Source organism: Nelumbo lutea, chromosome 2 (genome assembly GCF_056320005.1).
Source record: "Nelumbo lutea isolate HS-2025 chromosome 2, American lotus-T2T, whole genome shotgun sequence".
Classification (NCBI taxonomy): domain Eukaryota; kingdom Viridiplantae; phylum Streptophyta; class Magnoliopsida; order Proteales; family Nelumbonaceae; genus Nelumbo; species Nelumbo lutea.
Genome location: NC_142685.1, coordinates 67,775,823 through 67,796,213, shown reverse-complemented (window position 1 = coordinate 67,796,213; position 20,391 = coordinate 67,775,823). Strand labels below are relative to the sequence as shown.

Here is a 20,391-nt window from a genome sequence, read left to right as displayed (position 1 = left end):
ATTTGCAGTAGGCTCCCAAAACAGCCCAGCTTTACAAATAGCTAAGTTTCCGTTTGTTTGTGATACAAATGACAAACTGGGGTCGCGTTTGCGAACATTTGTTTGAAACCCAAAAAAGTAATGATTATCAGAGAAAAATGTATTTTCTGACACTTTTGTACTCTCTGAAGAGAACATCAGTACCTATTTTTTGGATACAATTTTGTATTCTTTTGATAATTAACTTTTTGGCCAAAGTCAATATAATGAAATATAAGATAATTGGAGCATTTAATGATGAATCCACACTTTTGCACAGATAAATATATAATGGATAAATATATAATGCACATATTTGCATTTGCATTGCAACCAAACGCAGCCCAAACTTTTCTCCTCGCAAGCAAACGGGGAGCCGTTTGCAAAGTTAGAAGCCGTTGCATTAAAGCCCTCCCCAACGGGCAACTCAACTCAGGCTTAAGCCCTTGCAAACGGGGTTGCAACCGCAGCAGGGAAGCTTTGCGGTTTGCAGTGTAAGAACCAGAATCTGAAACCACCGAGCACACACGGATCATTACCACCAACTGCTCTAACTTCCTGATTCCAGGTTCTAGTGCTTAGGACCTCCAAAAAGAGTAGTCGTTAAGGGCTGTTTGAAATTCACCCCAGCTTTTGATTCCTTAATAATTTCCATTCATGGCTTCTCCTGCTTCTTCATCGTCCAGTCTCATTGACGTGTTCTGGCATGAAGGGATGCTAAAGCATGATACTGGAGTCGGCGTCTTCGACACCGCGATGGACCCAGGTTTCCTCGATGTCTTGGAAAAGCACCCGGAGAACCCAGATAGAGTGAAAAACATGGTCTCTATCCTCAAAAGGGGTCCTATCTCTCCCTATATATCTTGGCATACCGGAAGACCTGCAGATATCTCTGATTTGCTCTCATTCCATACACCAGGTGCTTCAATTTCCAGAGCTTTCCATCTTTTCTTTCCTTTTGCTTTTTTAAATTCAATCTGTTCGATTTTACCAATTCTGAAGCATTGAACCCTACTGATTCATGATTGTCTGAACAAAACAAATAAGAGAATGGCAAATTTCTTTTGTTAAGACCTGTGTTTAATCTCCAGGGTACTTCATTTTCCTCGTTTCTGTTCTGTGGAAAGATGAGAAACGAATTCTCATCTGCATGCTTGAATTAATGGGGCAAGAGCCTAATGTTGTTTGACACACTAACATCTCAGAGTACATAAAAGAGCTTGTTCAAGCGGATGAAGCTGGGGGGAAGATGATCTGTGAAGGGACTATCTTGAACCCTGGCTCTTGGGATGCTTCCCTTCTTGCTGCTGGTACTACACTAATGGCTATGAAGCACATACTGGATGGCCACGGGAAGATTGCTTATGCATTAGTTCGGCCTCCTGGTCACCATGCTCAGCCTGCTCAAGCCGATGGATACTGCTTCCTTAACAATGCTGGCATTGCAGCTCAATTGGCTTTAGATTCTGGTTGTGGAAAAGTTGCCACCATTGACATTGATGTCCATTATGGCAATGGAACTGCAGTGGGGTTCTATCGCTCAGATAATGTTCTTACAATCTCTCTTCATATGAATCATGGTTCCTGGGGTCCATCCCATCCACAGCAAGGAACTGTTTATGAGCTCGGTGAAGATAAAGGATTTGGGTTTAATTTGAATATACCTCTGCCAAATGGGACTGGTGATAGGGGCTACGAGTATGCCATGAGTAAATTGGTTATCCCTGCTATTCAGAGGTTTAAGCCTGCTATTATGGTTATGGTTATCGGCCAAGATTCTAGTGCTGTAAGTAAAATCTATATTCTTATTACCCATTGATATTGTCGTCTTAATAAGTGATTTTATTGAAGGCACATCTTGATTTCAAATATTTGTGCATATAGATGGCTTTAGGAAAACCCAACTTTGGGTAATTCAAGGATAAAACATTTCTTCATCTAGAGAAGGAATAGATAGATGCACCAGAAATGAATAAGAGGTAATTTATGAAGCCAAACTTATCCACGTGTATGTGATTTTTAAAGTTAGAGTATGCGTGCTACTGTGCTTAAGCCATGCTACGGATACATGACAAAGACATGACATGAACAAGGCGTTGGCCAAGGAATTTACAATAAAACTTAAGTTTTCAACTATCGACACTGTCATGGCACATGTTTAGAAATGTTCGTCTGATTTAGTGCTTGAGGTGTATGCTTAAACTGTGCATAACAGAAACACGACATGGACAAGATATTGGACAAAATTTTTCAACAATCAACATGGACATGGCAACTATTTAGTAATGTCCATCTAACTTAGTGTATTGTGATTGGGGGGCTCTAAAAATAAATGAACAAATCCAATGGAACCGCATTGGATTTGCACCAGTGGTGATCATGTTATTTTTTTGGTGTTTGAATTTTGATTAATTAGAGTTTTTAAGAGTCATTTTCTAGTTTGTTAGCTTTGTATGGATTGGGTTAGTCATCTTACAAGGTCATGATAGGTAGAAGTGTATTTTTAGAGAGTTCTTAGAATTTTGGAAAGGTGAAGCTGTGATCACATCACTTTCTGTAAGCCTATACTTTAGGGGTCATAAACTAACTACTTTCTATTTCACTTGATCTTGGTATCATTAGATAGGTTATTAGTGATGCACCCAATGAGACTAATATGTTGTAAGTATGATGTGTTTTGAAAGGATTATGACTGTTAATGGTCAAGTGTCAGTTGTGACCAGGACAGAGTCTTTCTTTCTTTCTTTCTTTCTTTTATTTTTTTGAGTTGCAATAGATGTTATTTATTTATTTTTGATCAATAACAATCAGGTTTTAATACTATAGGTGATGGAAACCATATACATACAGAGGTCTTTCTAGAGACAAGGAGTCCTATCTCTACTCTCTTAATTTTCTTTTAATTTTACAACTGTGCCAAAACATTTGTTCCCTCTCCACCCTTTTCTTAGCTAGAGTATCTGCCAAGCTGTTGGCGGCTACATTTGGAACACATCGAATCCTTACCTCCATATCTCTACTAGTCATCCACTTAAGCTTCTTTACCTCATTGCTGTAGCACTATAAATCAGCCAACATCTACCACCAATTTCAAATCTCCTTCAAGAATCAGCTTTTTCACATTCATTTCCTTTTCCCTTTGCATACCTTCCATTACCACCAAAACTTCAGCCCTTAGTGAACCACCTTCTCCATCCGGGCCTGAGAACAAAGCAACGATATTACCTTCCTCATCTCTAAAAACTCCTCCCACTCCTTAAGTGTCCGGGTTCCCCCTACTACTTCCATCAAAGTTGAGTTTTAAGAATCATCTGTTTGGTGGCATCCATCTCTTGTGGACTGTAGTCTTTTTGGAGGAAGTGCTTGCCGCTTCTCTCCATTTTCTAACGATATCATCTGTAGAGAAGGAAGAGAAAGTCTCCATAGTCTTTACTCAATGAGCCACCCTAGTAGTAATGCACTCAATTATTGCTTCCTGACTCCTTTCTTTATCCTTGAAGATTCTCGTGTTTCTCTCTTCCCAAACTATCCAGATGACTGCAGCTTTTGTGCTTCTCAATAAGATTCTTCCCCTCTTTTTATGCTTTTATTTGGTTTGTTTGATATTGGTTTAATGCCTTTTGAGCTTATAAATGTTTTTTTTCTTTTTTTTTTATCAGTGAGCTTACAAATGTTTTTGAAATAGATCTTTTTGAAGCTGGGTGAAGAGGAGTGCCAACTCATTTGCGGATGGGTTGGCCAAGCAAGGAGTGAATAGGGAGTCTGTTTTTTGGGCTAGTTTTTAATCTTCTCTTTGCACTCCCTTTGTTTTCTGTTTTTGGGGAGCTAAGATATTTTATCTCCCCTTTTGTATCCATATTCCCTCTTTTCTTTTAATTTAATTTAATGAAGCTGGTGTTATTGATAAAAAAAAAGATCTTTTTGAAACTCCTTGACTTTCTTTTGAAAGGACTGACTTGTCTACATGAAAATACTCTTTTTTGACACTAAATTTCCTTGAAACCTTTGTCCCACATTTCTTAATAAGAGAACCTTTTCATGGTAATGAATTGGTTCACTTTAGTTTTGCTCATGCTTGTTTGAATATGTGGCATCTCTGGCAAGCTCTTTTGCAACAAGAGATCTCGCTGCAAGAGCACTTGTTAGTGCTATCAATAAATGCGCAGAACCAGTCCTAAACAAGACCCTACAGAGCATGTAATAGCAGATCCAGAACCAACCCAATTATTAATTGGGACTATAGGGTTTGACCCAATAATATCCATTATAACTGACAGCTATACTTTTAATTTGTAATTGGACAATAGTGCTACTAATTTCTTGAATGAACACATTTGGGTTTATATGGTTTAGGTTTTAATTGGTTTGGAACAACCAGAACTGATCCCCACCCAATCATAACCAGGAAATTATATCAAAACCCAGAACCCCCAATTATAATTGGGACACATAATGCGGATCCAGATCCTATATAATTGGGTTGGTTCTGTTGGGTCTGCCTGATCCATTGATAGGCAATGAAGACCACACACACACACACACATACCTGGATATAGCTTTTGGTTATGATTCTACAGCATCCCTGTCAACCCATTCTATGGGCTTGGAATTTTGAGTACCTCATGGAAAGTGTAGAACAATATATCATTTGAAGACAAGTCCGACAACTTTCTTTGGCATTCAAGAAGTGGAACTTCTCTTGTTCAATCTGCAATTTCTACCATAAAATAATCAAGTCTATTTAGCTGGAATAGGGTCTTAGCTACATACTTGGCATTAATCTTTGGCAGGCTTCAACTATCTTCAAGAAATTAATGAAAGCATTTTCTTGGAAGACTCAAATACTCAATTTAATCAAGATAGAAATTGATTATTTTTTGGAGTTGGTTAAAAACACTTGTTTTCCAATATTCCAACCATTCCAACTATGGTTCGTTTTGCTGACCTTGAATGGGTGGAAGTATGGAATAGGGCTTTCATGGAAGTTATTTGGAATACTAGTAATAGGGGTTTTGGAATTTCGGAGTTTTTACATTCAAAAACTATAATGCAAGGTGAATAATGGCATATATGACACTTTTATATTGGCAAATGGCAAGAGTCCAACTCAATCATGTGAGTGGGAGAAATTCAATCAGAAAAGCTGTTGGCAGATCTAGGGTCCATCTGAATGATCAGTTCATGTTGGTTCTCAATGCTTAACTTCCCTTATCAAGTGCCTTACGAGTCAGGGGCCTTCTGCCCTTGAGGGTAATCATCTAACAACCTGTCAATCTACTTCGACAATCAAGTTAGTCCAATACAATGAGTAGGCCAATTTTAATCTCTTTAGGAGGGCAAGCACTTCAGCCCCCCAAAAGGCTCCATCACCTGCTGTACCTGAATAACTAAGCATGACACTTCCTGCCTAATTTATAAAACACTTCCAACTGCTATTGTGAAGAGCAAATTTCTTCATAATGCCATGATAATTGTGGTGGTAAAAATTTTTTATCCATGGAAAGTTAGTGCAGGCTGGGCTGCTTTCTTTACTCCAGGGATTGTGGTATGCAGTTTCATTGAGGTATTGGAGATTGAAGGAGACTCTAAGGTAGTAATAGGGTGGAAGAGGGGAGAGATATCTAGCCCTTGGATGTTCATTCATTCTATTAGAGAGGTGCGAGTTTTGACTTGCAGCATAACCACCTTATTTAGATGGGTCCAAGGACTGGAAACTCTTTTACGAGAGACATTTAATAGAGGGGGAGATAACAGGTAATATTGTATTATCAGTGTTGCATGGACTCTCCTAGATGGATGAAGTATCCATGTTGGAAAACCACCAGACTCGAACACTCCATGGATTTTTAAGGAACACTTCAATTTGTCATTTTTTCTCTCTACTTTTAGACACAAACGAACAGTTAATTTACACATTGAATGTTGGTGAGATGTTTCCTATTATTAGTTGCTGTTTTATGTTTCTTTTATTTGTTCTGTTAGTGTCTTATAGCTTCTGTGTAGTGCTCTATTTTTATTTCATATTCGGAACAGGTGTAGAATGGTCTTTGTACAGCATCATTATTTTAATATAAATAGATGAACAGGGGGCAGGAGTACACTCTTTTGGTTCCCTTTCATTATTTTTCTCATTCTTCTCTCCTCTTCTTCACTCTCTTTTTCCTACTTTTTTTCTTTTGATTTGTTGACTTAGAAATATTGTTTTGAGCTGGTAATACTTGACAAGTAATGTCATGAATCCTTCTTGTATGAGTGGAGAGATAATATGGAGGTGTACTAGAGTGGCAGTGTTTTGAACCATATGGGAAGAGAGAATGCTCAGATCTTCAAGGAAAAGGAATGGAGCAAGGAAGCAATAAAAGAAAATGTAACAACAAAAGTAGTACATTGGATGAAGACCATGCACATGTTTCCCTCTTTTTCGTTGATGACATCATAAGGGGATGGAAATGGGTGGCAAATTTTTCAACAAGGTCTGTCATTAAAGCTGAATGGAGGCATGCAAGACTGAATCAAGAATTTTGGTGGGTGTAGTATGGGAAACCCATGATTATCAGGGGTTGGAGTAACAAGAAATGTGCAAGGTAATATTCTAGCCATTTGTTCAGGGCCGATTGGAGTTGGACAAGGAGACTCTTAGATGGATGCCAAGATCAGCAAACTCATTGGCTGGTCCTTTGTCAAAACAAGGAGTAAACGTGGATCAATTTTTCTGGGATTAGATGTAAATAAAGATGATTTGGTGGCAGAATGCCAGACTAATCATGGGTTGTATACTTTGTATGTACACTTAACCTGTTATTACCTTAACAAAAGTCACTGTTTTCTAGAAAAAAATGTATACATAGAGTGCCATTTTCCTACAGATGTTATTAACAAAGATAATCTCTTAAAAAATTTTGCTACTAAATGTTAAAGTTCAACAACGGATGGAGTATATTAATAATTTGTACTTGTTAATTGACATGTCTGTGAATCCTCATTTTTTTGTCCCTCCAAGTCAGACTCTCAGGCACATATTGGGTTCTGATTCTCATGTCCATGTAACAGTGGCTTTTATGCAAAATTCTTTAATACCCATAGACTAGTGAGACAATATAGGAGACAGAATTAAAGTGAGATAGCAAGAGAATGACTGGTTCCATAATTTGCATTTTGTAAAGAGTTCATTTATTTCTATGCATTTTTCTGTTTTTGCAGGGGAGGTAGCAGCCAAGTTTGAGTGCCAATGTTTGGAAGAAATCCCAATGATTTTTCGTTCAACTGAATATTTTATCATATATCTTTAAAGAAAAGTTTAGGGGGGGGGGTAGGTGGGGGGATTTTCACACTATTCTTCCTTTCCTAGGAAGAGCATACTCCCTCACAAAAGTGATTTTGGTGGAACCCCAACTCCAGGGTTTTTTAGTCATGATGGCAGTTAGATGTAGCAAAAATGTTGTCTCAGACATGAGGAAAGCCATAGTTGATTTTTATGGAAATTCATTGGTTGGATGACAAATGAAAGAGGCCATTTGATAACAGCTGAAGTTGCTGAACTGAATGGCTTATTGGTTTGTGTTTTAGTGGATAAAATAATTAAATAATAAAACATTCAAGGGCATAGTACACTAGTCAACTTCAGCTTCAGCCACTAAGGAAAAAGTAATAAGCTTTTCAGTTTAGCTATTTCAGCTGTTATCAAACAGCCCCTAAGGGCTGTGATTTGCTGAAGGATTGAGCCACATAATGCGAATATGTAATAGGTACCCATGTTTCATCTAATCCTTGGCTGAAGCCTTTCTAGCCTTCAAGAGTGCTCCTGTAGGCCTGTAATGCCAGTGAATACCCCCTTTTATCATTAGGAGATAAATATGTCCTTGAGAAACTTAGCTTGGCCATATGTTTCAGAAGACTTGCTTGTTGAAGTTGAGCTAGCCATGAAGCTAGATTTTTCATATCGACTCTGTTGACCATAGTCAAGTGTCTTAATTCTCATCTAATTATCATGCAGAGCGCTAATCAGCCAATGTCCAGCCACCCAAGTATAATTATCTTCCTTTTCTTCATATCCTGTTTGTCCACTTAGACCTCAGTTTCCCTCATTTAATGGAGATATGCAGATCTAACTCGAATCATTTTTTTATTTTTTATTTTTATTTTTATGTTATGTTAGTAGAAATTGTGGCAAAAAGTAAATTTCTTTGCTTCTCAAGACCTCTAGTTTTCTTCCCTTTCCAGCTTCTTGATAAAACCTTCCAATTCCACGAAAGTAGAGCCTATCTTGATCTTTGAAACCCTTCTTGGATGTTCTCTATAATTATGCTCCATTTCTCTTTCATTAAGTTCATTTATTATCACTGATGTTGAAGGTAAAGGATGCTCATGCACTATCTTAGAGTTACTCTAGTAATTTCTTTTTTTTTTTTCAGTTTGATCCCAATGGAAGGCAGTGCTTGACAATGGAAGGCTATCGAGAAATGGGAAGGAAAGTGCGAAAACTAGCTGATGAGCATTGTGATGGGCGCCTCCTGATTGTGCAGGAAGGTGGATACCATATTACATACTCAGCATACTGTCTTCATGCAACCCTTGAAGGTGTTCTTAACATCCCATCTCCTTTATTGTTGGATCCCATTGCTTATTATCCAGAAGATGAAGCCCTGGCTGTGAAAGTTGTTGACTCCATCAAGCGATACTGGAAGGACTCTGTACCACTCTTTGGAGAAGAGTCATGAAGATGTAGGAGGTACTTCACTCTCAAATTGGTAGTTTTCTTAATATGATTGTTTATAACTGTTCTTCAAATTGTAAAGGGTATGGGCAAGGGCTTAAATATTATATTTTATGTTGGTTATATTGTAGTTCAACGTTGAATATAGACACAAAAGGAGATGCACGTGTATGTAGATCAGGACGTGTGATGGGATTTGTCAGGGAGATCTTGTTCATTATTTTATCATACTAAATGATGCAACCATCCAATCTAAAGTTGAACTATTGTCTAATTCATTCCACCACCCAAGAGACTAATCGATTTGGAATCAACTCATAATTAGTGCAAAAGATGGTTTAGTTTGAGCAAATCTTCTTGACCGAGTCTACCTAATAGTTTATTGATTTTGTTTCAGGTGAAGGCCAATCTGTGGCTGGTTCAGGTTCAGGCAATATTGATTTTGTTTCACATTGGAATCATACAATAGTCAGAAATGAAAAACATTACTAGTCACTATTTCAGGGCGTGTTTGCCAAGATACTACAACTTTGTGCATTTGGAACATCTTCCCATGAATGACAACAAACAAGTATGGGAGAATTTCTCGATGTGTGGCTGCAATGCCTTGTGGGTAGGTCGTAGCAGATCCAACTGTGTTTGTCAATGTGTATGATTTTGTTTTGGAAAACAAAAAACTGTTAAATCAGCAAAATCATACGCATCTATGGCAGTTGAAATTGGGCCTTAATGGGGTGAGTGCTATGTTGGGCTGATCTGGGGCAAGATGTGGTGATTTGTACAGAATGTCTCGAAGCACCCAGAGGGGATTTGAGAGGTGAATGAGACATTATGCTAATTCCAAAGAAAGGTGATGTTAAACATGTAAATAATTTCTGGTCTATTGATCTTAGCAATGTACTCTAGAAGTAGTTGCTAAGATTCTCACCAATAGATTGAATAAGTTGCTTCCCTGACTAATCTCACCTTTTTGATCGGCATTTACACCGGGTCATCAAATCCTTAACAACAAGGTGATTGCTAAGATTCTCACCAATAGATTGAATAAGTTGCTTCGGTAATTTTATTTTAAAAGTCGATAATATGGAATAGTAGTTTTTGCAGATTTTGCAATTACATCGTTTCTCTTCTTTTTGTCAGCTAATTGACCAATGTTTTGTTCACTGTATCTTTCTCTATTTTAGTTAATGGGAGTGCGACTCCATTTTGTCCTTCAAAAGGACCAAAACAAGGGTGTTTCTAGGTATTGATGTATTATCTAAGATACCCTCAAAGCTCTCTGATGGCAATTAAATTGGGGAGTATGGTTATTGTCTTTTTTTTCTGTTTTTTTTTTAAAAGAAGATAACAAATTTCATTCAAAAAAAGAGGAAGGGATGTACAAGACCTTCCCAACAAAAAAAACAAATGACAAAAGCCCACTAGTTACTTGGCATTATATTAACACTATACAGTCCCTTTCCAACCCAGATTTTTCTAGAAAGTCAGTCAGTTGGTTTATCTCTCAGGGTTATCCATCTGAAGCTACAGCGCAAGCAAGAGGAAATCTTACAAATTTCTGCCAAAAGATGAGTGAACTTCAAGGTCCATGACATTCCTTCAATCCCCTTCCACTGCAATTAATCTAAGGTGCTGCTTATTGGCAATTAGAATTTCCTTCAAGAAGGATCTCTTCTTCGGCAGCATCATCTGCCTCGGAGGGACCACTATGCACCCAAACCAAGTCCCAATTTTGTTAAGTTTAAGAAATGGTTAGTCTTAATCATCTACTTTTATTGATGATATTTGTCTTTGGTAGAAGTTCACATGAAGAACTTTCTATCACTGGGGACTCTTGCTACATTTTTCTTGTGATCGGGGCAAAATATTATGGGAACTGGGAAGTCTTCTAATGTTCAACCCAACACTCGTCAAAGAATCAATCCGGAAGTTGCTAACTAATTTGTGAGTATGAGGAAGAAAACGGAAAGATGCTTGGGGCCTGGTTTCACCTCAAATAAGATTTTGTAAGGAAGAATGGGACAATACAGTAGAAAAAATGAAGCATATGTTGGGGGCTGGAAGAGAAAGAACATCTCTCACATGCCCCGGAAAGTCCTCTTAAAAGGTACCCTTGAACCTATTCCTTCGTTCTACATGGCTACTAATTATTATCATAATTATCATCATCTAGAATTGACATATGCAAAACATGTGCATACTTACTATTAATGTCAAACATTGTATCAAAATATTTGCGACTCTCGGAATTAGAGGGCTTCCCATTCCACACTTGACCTAGTCAATACCTCATCCACATCATAATCAAGATACTTATTCATTTTCTTACTAACAAAAATACTTCTATCAATAAGCAAGGGGGATACATTAAGATAGGCAAACAACAAAATAACCAGACCCAGAAACCTTGCTTAGAAATAGAAATACTTATGTCTTTAAGTAAGGGGGGGGGGATAATGTAAGTACATGCAAATAAACATTGCATTATCTATGATGAGTGACCTATCATGACCTTGCACTGAAGGGATGAGAGATCCATCCCATGGACGCCCAAAGATTGCGGAATAAGGGGGCAAATTTCAAAAATTTTTCTCTCCCTTCAACTGGGAATCACATTCCCTATTTAGAAATTCATATTTTCAATGATCATTCTTGAACCTTAAATTGAACCAGATCTGAACCAAAAGGAATATGAGAGAATTATACCTGATACGGAGAAGTAATATCTCCCAACGAAGGTGTTCACGCTCAAGGAAGGATCCAAAGACTAATCCCACTGAAAATGGCGCAGTGTAGGATGGAGCAGAATCAGCAGTGTTCTTCCCCAAGAACTCTGTCCTTCGCAAGAATCAGTAGAATGGTACATGAGCACAGCTTCCTTTCAATCCTTTCTCAAAGAACTGATGTCAAGATCCAATATTGACTTCTCCCACAACTGGATATCGAACTGGCAAACAGGGTGGCAAGAACAGGGAGGCGGCAAGAGAGTATTCGCAGGGTGCAGAATTCTCTCTTCTTGATTTCAGCACTAAAGAGGATCTGATGTATATCTCCTAAAGGCTGTCGCCCCCTCCTTCTTTTGTTAACTTAAAAGATCAGCTTCTAATCCCATTAGGAGCTGCTTATCCAAATCATATTTGGATCAGCCTTCTCTTCTAGTGATAAGGATAAACCCTTATCTTATCTGCAGATTAGATTAGCTTTCTCCTAATCCCATTAGGAGGTTTCTAGATCTGAATCACATTCAGATCTGGACTTTCTGAGTGGATAGGATTAAGACCCTATCCTATCTGCTAATCCATCTCAGAATTCGCCCATTTAATTAACTAAATAAATAGTCCGGTTCGAAATGGGCTTTAGGCCCATTAAGCTTATGTGCTCACTTAACCTTCCTAACTGCTGCCCAGTTGGGCTTCCTTGTATGGCGTGGGACCCAAGCATTGATCTACACATCAGCCACATAGGTTCGGCCCAGCCTTTGTTACAAGGCCTGGTCGAATACACTGTTAAAGACAGTGCACCCCCTGAAACCCATCGAATGGGCTCTATGGGCCCAACACTTATCCTAAGTGGTCCCTGGGCCAAGCCACCTTGTAACACCCAGGGACTGTGGGCAGATGCAAGATTAGCCCATCAAGTATTATCCTCAATGGTCTTACACTTAACCTCTCAGCCCTTAATGATCATACACTGCCCGACCAGAGATGACCTCTCCCTCGACTGTAAGGAACAGTGTTGCACTCTCCACTTATATGGATCCTAGGAATTAAAACCTTTTTGCAAACATTTTAAAAACCATAATATATATACTTTTATATCTCATATAAAATATACTTTGCAAAACAAATCTCAACGGTTGAAATCGGCTGCCAGCAGTCTTGGTTTCCAACAGTGAGAGTGCATCATCGATCATTACCTTTGTCCGACAAAGGGGCTGATCCTGTCACTATGATCACCCACTCAGATGAATTCTCGGATTGTCCCAACATACCCAGGTTTTGACCCCCGCTAAGGATCTCACTGATTGGTACATCAAAGACAGTCCGATCCGACACCTAGTGCATTATCATAATCGAGTCTAGGGGTCGGGTGTAACTTTCCAGTTTTTCCCATCAATCTCCAAGGTCCAGGGCAATACTGAAAATCTGGTCCAGTTCAAAGATTCAATTAGTCCCACACTGTATGTGCCTAGGGTCTCACCCCGGTAGTTGAGACAAGCCACCCCAACCGACTTGGTGGCACCACAGTGTCAGTCTTGTCAGGATAAGTCTCTCTAGACCGACCCACTGGCTGTGAACATTCTAAACTAACACGAGTCTCATTAAGTGCCCAGTTTAAGGGTATTACACAGAAACATACCAAGGGAACATGAATCAAATATTCACTTTCATTCATTTACAATAAACTCATAAAGTACATCAATTTTGATTGAAGCTAAGGGCATACAAAACTGTCTAACATGCACATGCAACCAATGCATAAGTAACAGTGGTGTGACAAGACATTAATGTAGCAGCACTAAGTTTCTAGCTCAAGTTGACCCTCAAAGATATGCTTACCATCCTTTTCATATTTCATTGCAAAAGAACCCCATGATGGACTGATGGAGCATTATGTCACAGCCTCCTATTGCATACTCTTGACATGTTTCCCCCATTGTAGGTTCATTGAAGCTCCATTGGGTCCTAGTTCATCCCCATTGCAATTCTACCCTAAACTCTATGTAAGCTTTGCTAGTTGTAGGTACATGTTGTTCACCACGGTTGTAATAGCACTGAAGGCGCTAAACCAATGTTACAAAAACACCTGTGACGAGTTCACAACTTGGCACAAATTTGCGATAAGCATAGAGCCTACACAAATTTGCGATGAACTCAAAGCCATAGCACCGACGACGAAGTTGAAGTCGCCATGGACCTGCGATGAGCTCAGAGCCATCATGAACTTGCGATGAGCTCAAAACCATTGCAAATTGGTGATGGTCGAAGAATATAATGACTAGACCAATGTCACTCGTGATAGGACACCCAATAGGATTAAGGGAGACACGTAAGACTAATGCTGGCATCATCCATGCCATGTTAGTATACGAGACCCGCAAAAGGAAGTAGCATACTTGTATTATGAGAATCCTCGGATGAAAGGAAACGTCGCCCTAGAGAGATCACACAAGACACGTAGCGAACCCTTAGCAGTGTCCCCCTGACAACTGACACCGAATCGAAGATTCCCTTTCCAGGTGGGAATCAAACTTTTTTGGTTCCTTCCTTTCGGGACTTTGTGATCTCTCCCTATAAAGAGAGGCATGAATCATAACAAAGATACAATTCTGTCAATAGAAGCCCTTAGCCTATGCCTCACTCTCTGCCTTCTTTCATCTTTCAAGGAGACCACCACACGTAATCTTACCACACCACTCACACTAGTTTGAAACCTTAGTTCCCTTACTCTCGTTCTCAGCTTCCCGAAGATCATTGCCCATTTACTAACCTTTAGGTAGATATCCCTAGTGCCCCTCACCTTATATCTACACTTGTTAATTTGACTAAAGGGTCTAATATTCAACCCTTGCCACTCACATGACATATGATTAATTAAATTTCAATACAAGGTATGGGTGTGCCTATACTTGTCCACTCTTCAAGCACAATAGACATTTGGTAAGGGAGTGTATTGAGAATAAAAACCTATTTAGAGGAACCTCACTTAATAACTTAAGCTTTTAGTTGAAAGGCTCTCTAACTAAACTTACATATATTTATTGAAAAATTGACCAAATTTTCATATGTTCATTAAAGGCTCTACTTATTGTAGACATTTTGCACTACTTATTGCACCATAAGTAGTGTAAAATTTTGTAAACAAAAATTTTTTGTGGTACAAACACCAACTCAGGGTAAATATGCCCTCCGGTTTGGAGTTATACACATTCGTTTAAGTTAGAGAAATGCAATGGAAATTGATGCAAAAATTCAATAAAGGTGACATTTACTTGATATGAAAGTGTATATCAACGTCTTCATATGCAGTAAAACTCAATGGGGAATTAGAATTAGAAAACAGGTCCAAACCCAAAAGGTTAGGCCCAATTTTTTTGCCCGGGTCCAACCGCAAGCCCAGAAACTAGACTCAACCCCTTAATAAGCTCAAGTTAGATTAGGTCGGGCTTGGATTGGGCTCAGCCAAGTTGTAGCACTAGGCTCGAGTTTTTCAGAAGATTAAACAACGGAAATTGAGAAAATTGAAGAATACTCCCAGCACCTTTGAGGAGTGGTCATGGTAAAGGATCATATTAGAAAATCCTAGGGGTGGATCTGCCAAACAGAGGTTCCTTATGGAGGTGCAAGTCGGGCCTGGTGGTATACATATATGCATACATATAAATAGATACATAAATAAATAAATACATTCACGGATATATAAATGCACATATATATACATACCATATGCATACATACATATATATAAGCAAGGTTCAAAATTTCGTCACGTATCGACTGATGCATATCATATCAAAGCCTTTCTAATATGCCCTTACAGGGGGTTTCAAGTCTGTGAGTGCTTCAGAGGGTAGACTGGCCTTAAACTGGCCCCTCTGAACCAGTTTTGAAAAAAAAAAAAACACTTAAAAACAGTACCGATAAGCCCTACCGTTGTATCACCCTGTATCAATATTTTGGACCTTGTATATAAGTACTTATGTAAATAAGCATTTATAGACGTACAAATATAAAGCTAAATCAAGTTTGGGTTGGCCAAGGCATCATCCTAACCCAACCCAAAATTTGGTCAAATTCATACTTTTCAACTCCCAACCCTAACTCTAACTCGAGCTCCAACCCGACTTTTTGGTTGGACTTGGACAAACCCAAGCAAAGTTGCAGCCTTAATTCCCTACATATTTTAGGGATTGAGCTTGGGTTGAACTTGACCAAATTCGAATCAGGCCTAGGTTGGGCTTGACTGATCTTGGGTTGGGTTTGGGCTACCCAAAGCCCAAACCTAATCCAACTTTGGGTCAGGCCCAAAATCTTTTTTCAAGCCCATCCCTAAAATTCAGGCCCAAACCGTGTAAAAATTATGGTTGGATGAGACCAGATCTGCTCCTCAGATATAGCGCCTCACACGCATATCCTATCATGCATTAAGAATATCTCCCGTACTTATAAATTATTATTCATGAGAAATGTTCCCAGTATGGGGCCCGCTATGCACTATTCCATCGGTAGGATGCATGCATTGGTATTTTCAAGCTTTTATAGGATAAAAAATTAAAGCGGATACGGATAATATATTCCTAAGAAAGAATCTTATGCTATCTTGTTTATTCTAATTTATAAATATAATATATTTTAATTAATATTAATCGAATCAAACTTAGTGAATAATTAAGTACTTCATTATGTAAAATAAAATCGCAGCGCCAACTAATTACACATCAGGACCCCACAAATGAGACCTCATAGTCATAGCCCTAAATTTAGCCATTCATTTTTGGATTCTCCTGGTCTAACAACTCTAACCCACATTATTAACGGCTGAGATCATCTCGTTGACTTGATCGTGTGGATAAGAGAGAGATATCCACGTGGGCTCATACGTACTTGCTCACCATCCATAGACTCCTTTATTTTGTTCTCACTCCATGGTGGCAGCGGTGCTTTCTGCTTTGCTTGCTTTTTTGCTTTCTGTGAAGTCTTTTGGAATTTATTCGCGCGGCAAAATTTAAGGCGGTTACTTTCCGTTACTGGGTCTCGCTCTTTTCATTTGCAGACGAAGAAGAAATAGAAGAAAAAGGGAGGGAAGGAGGGGGAGAAACACAGAAAGAGGGGAAGATCATATGGGGCTGCTCTCTAACAGGTATTGGAAATGGAAATTCTATTCTATTTATATTTTCTGATTTTTTTTATTTTTTGAATTTCTCCGAACATATTAAACAGGATTGATAGAAGGAGCCTAAAACCAGGGGATCACATTTATTCATGGAGGACAGCCTATGTCTACGCACACCACGGTTCTCTCTCTCTCTCTCTCTCTACTTTCTTGATTTTGTTTTCTTCCTTCTTTCTATTATTTGCTATAGAGTTTGAACATGATATCGGAAAAGCTTGTTTTTTATATTGTTGTTGTTTTTTTTTCTCTGAGTACATGTAGTGTTCTCATGAATTTAGTAGGTTTTTAAGTAAATTCCCCTTCTTTACTAAAACAAGCTCATCTGGAATTAACTTTTAGTGATTAATGATCCAAACCTCCTTGTTTAACTCTCATTTCCTCACCTTTAATTTGGTGTTTCTATGGTAGCCACAAAGTGAATAGGTTTCTAGTGTTGAGGGAGCAGCCATAAAGTTTTATGCCACCTTATACACCATAGACCTGGTATGTCTGCAATGCAATTTTATTTGCACTGGTGCAAAACTATGGGTGTGCAAATGAGTTGAATGCAAATAATGGTATATTTTTGTTTTAAATTTCACTTTGTTTTGTTTGTTTGCATTGTAAATGCACTACATGAAACCCAAAGCAAAGGCCAATCAAGAATTTACACTATTTTATTTTTTACTTCCATGCACTTGTACTGATGCAAATGAAATTACAATGAAAACAAGTTAAGGCGTTGAACCTGGATTTTTCCAGTCCAGGTGTGAAGAATTGAAAGAGGCATGGGCGTAGCTAACTTGAAACTAGAATAAAATTTTACCTATAGGCACACCGGTGTAAACAAATCCAGAATAAAAACACGAGAATATGGAGATTGATGTTGTTTAACCTTTCACCTACTTCTACAAGAGAGATGTCTCTTTTTTGCTACGAAAAAGATGAAAGATTAGTACATGATTAGATTCCTTATGATTTACAATACAACCCGCTCTGACAATCCCTCTTTCTTCAAGAGTATTCTTCTTTCTGTCAATCTCTCTCACACTCATACGAAGGAACAACACCTTTGTAAGCAAACCACACTCATTATTATACAAGGAATGTCCTCCTTAAGGATCCCACATCTACTACTAAATCTCTACCTAATCCAATGGCTGGTGTAAAATCAAAACAAATTTAAACTCGTATCATTACACTTAGACTCAATTTGAAGAGCTATAAATGCATTGTGTCGTGATATAAGCATAGTGGGCATGAGTAAAGGTGAAGATTATGGACTGGCGCTTTGCATTTTTCCATTCCATACATCAAATTCATTGCTTTTGTATGCTTGCCTGTTTTTTTTTTTTTTTTTTGATGCGCAAGACTTGTAATTGTTAGTTAAGTTGTTCTGATCAAAGCAATCTAATTAAACAACAAAAATGGGTAAGAAGGGTGGGAATGGATCATTCACAACTTGTTATGTGGTGCTGTGGATTCTATTCATCATGGGGAATAGGATTCCCTTAATGAGGTCAAACAGCTCATTCTTTCCTATAGAAGGCGGGCAAAGGAGAGTTCAGTGTAAGGTCATAGCTCAGGTCAATTGCAGTAGTTCCCAAAGTGTTTTCAGAAAAAAAAAATCCAACTAATAAAGATGAGTGGCTAGGCATATTTGGCAAATAGTTATGGATTATGTGGTGATTGAACTATAATCCTGTTTTAACCATTTGGGGTTGCTGCGTTGCAAAAGGAAAAACTTTTAGATACTTGGCAAGAAAGGATTTTAGTATTATTTTTTAATCTTTTGGAGTTGGATTGCAATTTTATTAACTGAGATATCTTAATTTTAGAGAGTTGCCTGGAAGTTTTTACAAGCTTAGATAGCACTTGGGAATTGGATTTGGAGTTGTTGTGTTAGCCTAAACTTAGATAATCAAAACCTAAAGGAATTGGAACTTGGTAGGATTCCACAGCCTCCACTAATTTGGATGCTTCATTATCTTGTCCTTGGTCAGTCCCCTAGGTCTTGAATATGGTTCCATATGTGCTTAGTTTAATTTACTGACACTGTTCTGTTTTTGCTGTATATCTTAGCCAGAAAACATTCTCATTTAGTTCACCCTAATGAACACAGGCATCTACATTGGGGATGATAAGGTCATCCATTTCACGCCAGGGCAAGGTCGAGAGGTGGGAAGCGGAACAATGCTGGATCTCCTACTTGCAAGCTCTGGACCAGCCCAATCTCAAATAACTTGCTCCATCTGCAACCAACAAAATCAAGGCCATGGGGTCATATCCTCTTGCCTCAACTGTTTCCTTGCCGGTGGAGTCCTATACCGTTTTGAGTACTCGATGAATCCTGCTATCTTCCTCGCAAAAGCACGCGGTGGAACATGCACACTTGCAGCATCAGACCCAGCTGAGGTCGTGATCCATCGTGCCACCTACTTGCTCAATAATGGCTTTGGGTGCTATAGTCTCTTCAAGAACAACTGTGAGGACTTCGCCATCTACTGCAAGACTGGGCTGCTGGTTATTGAGCAAGGAACAATTGGGCAGAGCGGCCAGGCAGTGTCGATCATCGGTGGGCCGCTTGCAGCCGTGCTGTCGACGCCATTGCGCCTTGTGACGACTAATGTGTATGGGATGGCAGCAACTGCAGTTGGTGTCTACTGCGCCAGCAGGTACGCGGCTGATATTGGCATGAGGAGGGACGTGGTGAAGATAGCAGTAGAGGATCTCACAGCTAGGCTAGCAACAGGCAGGCTTCGGGTGGTTGACACAGGCGGTGCAGTGCCACCAGCTCCAGCTCCAGCTCGGTAGCGACTATTTTCTTCCTTACAAGACTATGGTGCGGTGCCTACTGCCTACCCTGTTTCGAATCTGGTGATTTGGTACTTAATAATACTTCGCTGCTCCCAACTCTCATTTTTCATACAGGGGGCTGGCAGCTGGCTTTATAAAACATACTATTGAATTCATCAACGATCGATCATGTTGATGGAATGAATAACTTGTGGGTTCCTTCGTACTCAACAAACAATGTTCCCTCCCTTGAACTTTTATAAGACAATGAGACATAATTTACTATATTAAACTTCCTCAATTGGTGGCGATGCTATACTATAACGCAGGAATTCTGAACTTTTTCTGTATGGACCATGGAGATTGGGTGAGTCGCAGTCCTTTTGTGGATTTTGGTGGTATTTTCTGTACCCTAGAACTAGTTAGTGGGATTAGTAAGAGAATGCACGAGCCCACTGGAACGTGGAAACTGGAAACTGAAACCCCCCGTCAGGACTTTCACTAAAAACAGCCAGGTTTTAAAATACTGACATGCACGATACAGAATAAAAGCGATATCTGTTTTCTTTTTCAGTTTGATATTACCGATGGGTTTTTGTTTGGAGTTGGATGGATATTGACAGTTGAAACTTAAAACCAAAGTTAAAAGTATCAACAGAGGTGTATTGGTATAGAAACCATGCATTTATATCTATCTATCTATAGATATTGCTTTTTATATTTTTCTTATTAAAAAGAAGGGGAACCCAAAAAATGCAATACGATACACCCGTGCATATCGTACTGAAATTTTGATCCTTCTTAAAACCATTAAAATATGCCTCGTATCTTGAACTTTAGTGACTTTAATGCGCACAACACGATGTGATACGTATCATACTTCAAACCTTGATTAGAAGATTTATTTCAAGTGAAGTTGCTTAAACAGTTGAACCGCATTGAGGATGAGGGCAACGTATAATGATGGGGAGCCTTAACATTGACGTCTTTGA

At 38.8% G+C, this 20,391-nt stretch overlaps 2 protein-coding genes across 2 annotated transcripts; both read left to right on the top strand.

The window, feature by feature from the left end:
- The first annotated feature begins 332 nt into the window (after nt 1-332).
- Nucleotides 333-9,691, top strand: HDA08 (histone deacetylase 8). The gene is made up of 4 exons (XM_088972291.1): nt 333-937; nt 1,224-1,804; nt 8,430-8,746; nt 9,129-9,691. Exons 1-3 carry the CDS (start codon nt 676-678, stop codon nt 8,733-8,735), a joined length of 1,149 nt encoding a protein of 382 aa, XP_088828417.1. The 5' UTR covers nt 333-675; the 3' UTR covers nt 8,736-8,746; nt 9,129-9,691.
- A 6,696-nt stretch (nt 9,692-16,387) lies between these two features.
- Nucleotides 16,388-19,700, top strand: LOC148871348 (NC domain-containing protein-like protein). Its single transcript, XM_088972289.1, has 3 exons — nt 16,388-16,591; nt 16,672-16,745; nt 18,726-19,700. Exons 1-3 carry the CDS (start codon nt 16,572-16,574, stop codon nt 19,415-19,417), a joined length of 786 nt encoding a protein of 261 aa, XP_088828415.1. The 5' UTR covers nt 16,388-16,571; the 3' UTR covers nt 19,418-19,700.
- The last annotated feature ends 691 nt before the right edge of the window (nt 19,701-20,391 follow it).